This window comes from Leishmania major, chromosome 8 (genome assembly GCF_000002725.2).
Source record: "Leishmania major strain Friedlin complete genome, chromosome 8".
In the NCBI taxonomy this organism is placed as follows: Eukaryota; Euglenozoa; class Kinetoplastea; order Trypanosomatida; family Trypanosomatidae; genus Leishmania; species Leishmania major.
This window is the reverse complement of record NC_007249.2, coordinates 340,719-347,319: the sequence shown is the minus strand read 5'-3', so window position 1 is coordinate 347,319 and position 6,601 is coordinate 340,719. Positions and strand designations below refer to the sequence as shown.

General features: G+C 65.9%; 1 protein-coding gene across 1 annotated transcript; it reads right to left on the bottom strand.

The window, feature by feature from the left end:
• Positions 1-1,356: 1,356 nt before the first annotated feature.
• Positions 1,357-1,956, bottom strand: LMJF_08_0770 (amastin-like protein; the record flags this gene model as incomplete). The annotated part of the gene is made up of 1 exon (XM_001681054.1): positions 1,357-1,956. The coding sequence occupies one exon, from the start codon at positions 1,954-1,956 to the stop codon at positions 1,357-1,359; it is 600 nt and encodes a 199-aa protein (XP_001681106.1).
• Positions 1,957-6,601: the final 4,645 nt, after the last annotated feature.

The window sequence follows — 6,601 nt, the reverse complement described above, 5'->3', positions numbered from 1 at the left end:
GCAGGCAGGCGAGCCCCAAGCGTCGGTGGACTGCGGAGGACAGAGAGAAAGGCGAACGCGGAGCGGCGGGTGCGCGCAAGATAACGAGAAGAGGAAACAACGACAGCAGAGGGGGGAGGGGGAGGGGACAGAGAGTGTGCCCGACGGCGTCCCTGTCGTGGTGGCGGGGAGGGGGCATTCGCTGAAGAAGGGGGAGGACGGTCACAAGGGCGCATGCACCTGCACACACGCACATCCCGTGCGCGACAGTGGCGGATGGCGGGGAGGAGCGGGTCCATGAGGAGACAGAGAGAGAGAGAGAGACGGAAAAGAGCGGAGGGCACAAACGCGAAGAGGGCCCGAGAGAAGCGCAGAGGGCGTGGGCGTCACCACACACGCCACACGCCCATGTCGGACGTGAGGCCGCCTTTCGTGCGTCATGGAGAGCCTCCCGCCCGCCACCTCGCCAGCCTCACCTTCCCTCTCCCCACTGCCTCGCTCGACGCCGCACGCGCTTACGCGGCAGAGGGGGTGCCCTCCTACGCACCTGCGCGCGCGTGGGTGTGCGCGCACACACGTAGGCCGTGCATGGGGCGCAAGGAAAGAGCAGGAGCCAGCGCTGCCATCGCCTCCGGGCACACAGACGCCGTTCTCCTGCCTTCCCGCTGCGTCTACACATGAGCCTCCTTGGTTCCTGCCCCCGCCACCACCACACCTGTGGCACCTCGTCCCCCCTCCCTCCACCTCTCCGTTTGAGGAGTCCATGCGGTGTGCGTGAGGGGAAGAGGGGGCGCGGGAGAGAAGCACACGAAAGACGGAGGCTGGTAACCGACGCGGTGTGGCGTCGCGTTCCTCGTCCTTCTTTCCAGCGCGTCAGGCCCTCCCCGCCCCCATTCTGTGCGTCTGCCTTCCCTTGCCCTTGCAGCCATGCACCTTCGCTTTCCATCGTTGATGCTCTGGCCGGCGACGGCCGAGCGTGAGGGGAAGGCGATTTGGAGAAGGCAACGAGGGCGACGGCTCAGGGGGGAGGGGAGGAGGAGGAGGGCGGAAAACTCAACAAAGGACACACGCAAGAGAAGAGAGAGCAGGCGAGGGAGAAACCGCGAACACGTCCGCAAGCGCTCGCTCACGCCACACCGGCACTCGAGAGCGCGTCCGATACAAAACTCGAGGGAGGAAGCGCACACGCACGCACGTGAGGGCAGCGAGCGAGAGCGGGAGAGATGCCGGCGAAAGGCGGAAGCGAGCGTCCGCAGCCTCCGCCCCCTCCGTCTTTCCCGACGGCATTAGCACCGCCGGCCCCTCCACAAGGACGTCCCGGTGGAGCTGCCGCGCGGCTAGCAACTCCGCCCTCCGCTTCCTGCGGCCCGCTCCCTTCTACTCCTGCGCTGCGTTTTTGGACTTCTCCATCTCCTTCTCACTCGGTTCCTCATCCTCAACGAACTCCCCGATTTGCCACGGGAGCATCAGGAAGATGATGTCGACGATATCGAGGATCCAGGCAAGCACGAAGAGACCGAAACCGACGCCGAAATCGTAGCCATCACTCAGCTCGAGGCACTTTGGTTCTGGGAGTCTGTAGGTGACCACCATGACCGCCCAGACAACGCAAGCGGTGGCAGCGCCCACGATGTTCAGCGCCAGGCAGAGCCAGCGGAAGCCAGAGCAGCAGTACAGCAAAAGGAAGCCGAAGAGGAACGCCGCGCCGTACACGAGGATGGAGATGATAGCGAACACCTGGCAAAGCCGGAAGTTTTTGAGGCGGATAGGGCAGAGCGCCCACCGAACGCTCGAGGAGTCGGTTATTTTGGGCTTTCGACAATCAGTCTTTAGACCCCATAGGGTTATGCATACCCTGGCGCCAGAGCTGTGCTCCGGCTTGTTGTAAAACATGTCGACCCCCGTACCGACCATCACAGCGACGAACGCGATGAGCTGGAGGACCACGTAGATAGCGACGCCGAGCTTGCACGCCATTTTCGAAACCTCACAACGGAGAGCGGAGAGGGGCACAGCGGAGGCGCACACGAGGGCAGACGGCAGGGGAGTCGAGATCGCGCAAAGACGCTGACGAGGAGAACGCGGGGGTGCAAGCCGAAGAGAGCAAGGCAGAGCCTTGGCAGTACATGCAGATATGCAGACGTACACGTGTTGCCGTTGCACGTGCAGGCGCGCGTTGTCGGCGTTCGTTTGGTTGCGCGCGTGTGTTGTGAGAGGGGGTGGGCGGATGGGCCACGCGAGTAAGAGTGAAAGGAGGCGAGGAGAAAGAGAGATCGGGGTGAGGGAGGGAGGCAGTGGTGAGGGGACAGGCAAGTGCGACTGCGAGGCGTGCACAGCGGGAGCAGGCGGGTCGCTTGATGACATGCACACAAGCGAGAAGGATCAGGACGGGAGGCCGGTGGATGTGCGGCGCGCCGCAACGGCAGCGAGGGAGAGAGGCAGAGGCGCGAGGGGCGGCGACCAAGCGGAGAGGGCAGAGGGCACTGCCTGCCGCCCCCCCTTCCCCCCGGGCAGCCCCTCCCTACCCTCCCACACTCCTCACCCCTCGCGCCGCACACAGTCCTCGCACCCGCATCGTCCCCCTCTGTGTTTCTCGGCCCCGCCTCCTTCGTTTGGCCGCGCTTGTGGAGAAACGGCGCTGCGCACGGCGAGGACGAGGGGAAGAGAGCGCAAAGACCCGCGCAGTCGCAGAGCTTACCGCCCGGAGCTGCTTGCTGCGGTTTTCTCTGCTCGGCGTTGTCCTAGGAGCGCCTGCGCGACGCCCATCGAGACGCGTGTGCAGGGGAGGCGGGGCGGCCTCGGCGTGTGTGCGGCCGGGATGCAGCACGGCCCATCCCGCACCGCCGCAGCCACACACCAGCACCCCCCCCCCCCCCCCGTAGGCCCAGACAGCAGAAGACACATCGATCACAGCACCGTGGGAGGAGACAGCAGCACACAAACACACCGCCATCGTCGCGGCCCTCACAGGCAGCACCGCCGCCACCACCGGCGCCGCGCCGTCGCCGCTCATCCCGCTCATTGCAGGACCACAGAGAGAGAGAGAGAGACACGCCGGGTGCAGACCGACGAAAAACACACAGACACCGCACCGCAGCAGCCCTGCACCACCACAATGAGGACGATCGCCAGAGAGCAGGGGATGTGAGCAGCAGCGACCCCGTGTGCGCGCGATGGGGCGAGGAGGACGGGGGTGCCAGTCGCAGCACGTGAGGGTGCCCCTCCATCAGTGCACACTCCCATCCACCCCGACACTCACGCGCTCGCACAGAGCCACCACCCGCCCTTCCCCATCACCTCCTCATCTCACCGCGCGTCCACCGCCAGCAGCACCGGGGCAAGGTGCAGCGGAGCGGAGCGAAGCTGCGGCCGGCCGGCACACGTCCCCTGCCGCTGCCGCGTTGCCTCCAACAGCTTCCCATTCGCTCACGTTGCCGTGAGATGCCGACCAAGTGGTGGAGACTAGCAGCGTCGATGGTGTGCTGCGTGTGGGCGAACACCTGCTCGCGGCTGAACACGGCAATCATGCACAAGTCGAGGCGCCGCAGCCCAGCGGTCGCCATGCTGACCGACGCAGTGGGCCCCCTCCATGGCGAGATGGCACAGGCAACGGTTGCATACACGCCAGCGCTACCGCTGAAGGCGACGATGCGGGGATGCGACGGCACCACCTGCACAAGCACACCGCGCGCCACCGCCTCCTCCTCGTCCTTGCGCTTCACGGCGAGGGCACCCCGCCGGCCGTCGCGAGCACACACACACGTCCTCGGATCACCGCGCGGCCTTGGAGAGGGTCTCGGTGGCGGTCCGTGGTTCATGGCCGCGGCTGCTGCCGCCGGTGGGTGCAGAGGCTCGTCGTCCGGACGCAGCACACACCACAAGCGCGCGCAACGCAGCTCATGGTGCCCTTGTGCTTGGCCAGGGCACGGCGAAGCCTCCCCTCCTTCACCCGCTCCGCCTTCCACACAAACACGACCGGCGAGAGGTCCGCATCTTCCAGCAGTCACATCCGCTCCGCCAGCCAGCAGCGGCTAAGCGCGATGAGCGCCACGGCCTCGACGTCGCGCGGGTCGTGCGCGCAGGGGCGCAGTCAGCTCACACGCTCCAGCAGCCTCGCGCTGTGGTGCAGCGTCCTCGGCGGCCCCCGCGCCGCAATGCCCTCAGGTGCCACGCAGAGCCCCCCCTTCGCCAGTGCCCATCACCTTGGCAACCGCGCCGTGCCGTAGGCCCGGTGACCGCACTGGCAAAGGGGAGGGGGGAGGGGGCGGCACCATCAAATGTGCGCCGCCGCCACCAGCGCTCCAGGCGCGCGGGCAATCAGAGCAACAGGAGGCCTGAGGGCATGCGGGCGCATGCCGCACCGCCTGTGCCGCGCACCGCGCGCAGACGGATGCCGGTGGTGCCTCCCAGCACTCGGCCTAGCCAGTATGCGAGAGTGAGTACCTTTTTATGCGCGCATGGGCGCTTCTCCTGTTGGTGTACGTGTGCGTATTGGCGTTCACCGCTGCGTTGCCGCTCATCATTGTGCTTCGCCAAGAGGCACCCATGAGGCAAGCGCGAAGGTGCAGCAGAGAAGAGAGGTGCAGATGAAGAGGAGTGGGTGCACAAGGAGGCTGCGCCGCCAGGAGGCACACGCGCACACACGCGTATGCACACATGAAGACACGCGTGCCGGCAGAGAGGCGCACACGCGCATAGCACAGCCGCGCCGCTGACCGCAGCAAAGACTTCGGCGAGTTGAAGACACGGAGGCGAGAACGCGAGAAAGAAATGACCAGAAAACTCTCGAGCAAGGCATTGCACAGAACAAAAGAGAAGGCGAGGGAAAAAGAAAAAAGGGAGGGAGGGAGGGGGGGGGGATGCACGCACACACGCCGTGGCCTCCCAGGCAGAGTCAGCATGCGGAGCCGTCGGAGGTGCGAACGAAATCGAGGACGCCTGCGTGCGTGTAGCCCCCCCTTTTCTGGTTTTGTTGTTGTGTGTTATTGACGCTTTGCGTGTCCGCCCGTGGTGGCAGCGGGGCACCTCTCTACGTCTCGCTGCCATCGCGGGCGGACATGTCGGATAATATACGCATTCGACCACAGCTCGCACGCGTCTGTTGCACCACGGCTACATCCTGGCCACCAAGGACGCACTGCCTGCCGTTCGACCGGGGGACCATGCGTCTGACCGGTTTATCTTGCCCTTGCTCGTCTCCTCCTCGGGTGCGTGCTGCGCGGAGGGCGCCACACGGACCCGGGCGGACGGCATGCCTCGGTCCAGGCGGGCCGCGTCCAGGGTCCTGCTCGAGGGCGGAAGCGGCGACGTCAGTCGTGTGGGTAACAGGCGGTGGCCTCGGCGAATGCCGGGCGATATCGGGGAGGGTGTTGGGCAGCCGCAGGTCAGGGCCTTTTGAGACCCTGTGCTCTGCCTGCATGCCACGCGTCTCCACGAGTCGCACCACGCCACCGCATCCCGTAATAAGGGGCGAAGACTCTTTACATGGGAGTCTGGAGGATCCGATGGGGTGGTGGGGCATCGAAGCAGAGAAAAGAAAAAGAAGAAGCGACCCAAGAGAGGCGAAGACATAATAAAGACACACGAAAACACACAGATACAGGCACACACACGCAGACACGGACTCGAGTCGAAGTACAAGCGCTGCCTCTCTGCCGTCGTGTCCGCTCTTTCCGCTTGGCATCGATTCGCTCCGCTTCTGTCGTTCCCCTCCTCTGTCCTTTGTGGGCCGCCGTTGCGCGCACCCCGTCCCCCGGTTCCGCTGTGCTGTCGTGGCCGTTTTCTTCGCCGCCTCCGCCAGCCTCTGGCGCCCACACACGGGGAGAGGCGCAAGAGGAGGACAGCGGTGCGCATAAGGCGACGGCAGGGAGGCGCACACGCGGCACACAGGCAGGCAGGCGAGCCCCAAGCGTCGGTGGACTGCGGAGGACAGAGAGAAAGGCGAACGCGGAGCGGCGGGTGCGCGCAAGATAACGAGAAGAGGAAACAACGACAGCAGAGGGGGGAGGGGGAGGGGACAGAGAGTGTGCCCGACGGCGTCCCTGTCGTGGTGGCGGGGAGGGGGCATTCGCTGAAGAAGGGGGAGGACGGTCACAAGGGCGCATGCACCTGCACACACGCACATCCCGTGCGCGACAGTGGCGGATGGCGGGGAGGAGCGGGTCCATGAGGAGACAGAGAGAGAGAGAGAGACGGAAAAGAGCGGAGGGCACAAACGCGAAGAGGGCCCGAGAGAAGCGCAGAGGGCGTGGGCGTCACCACACACGCCACACGCCCATGTCGGACGTGAGGCCGCCTTTCGTGCGTCATGGAGAGCCTCCCGCCCGCCACCTCGCCAGCCTCACCTTCCCTCTCCCCACTGCCTCGCTCGACGCCGCACGCGCTTACGCGGCAGAGGGGGTGCCCTCCTACGCACCTGCGCGCGCGTGGGTGTGCGCGCACACACGTAGGCCGTGCATGGGGCGCAAGGAAAGAGCAGGAGCCAGCGCTGCCATCGCCTCCGGGCACACAGACGCCGTTCTCCTGCCTTCCCGCTGCGTCTACACATGAGCCTCCTTGGTTCCTGCCCCCGCCACCACCACACCTGTGGCACCTCGTCCCCCCTCCCTCCACCTCTCCGTTT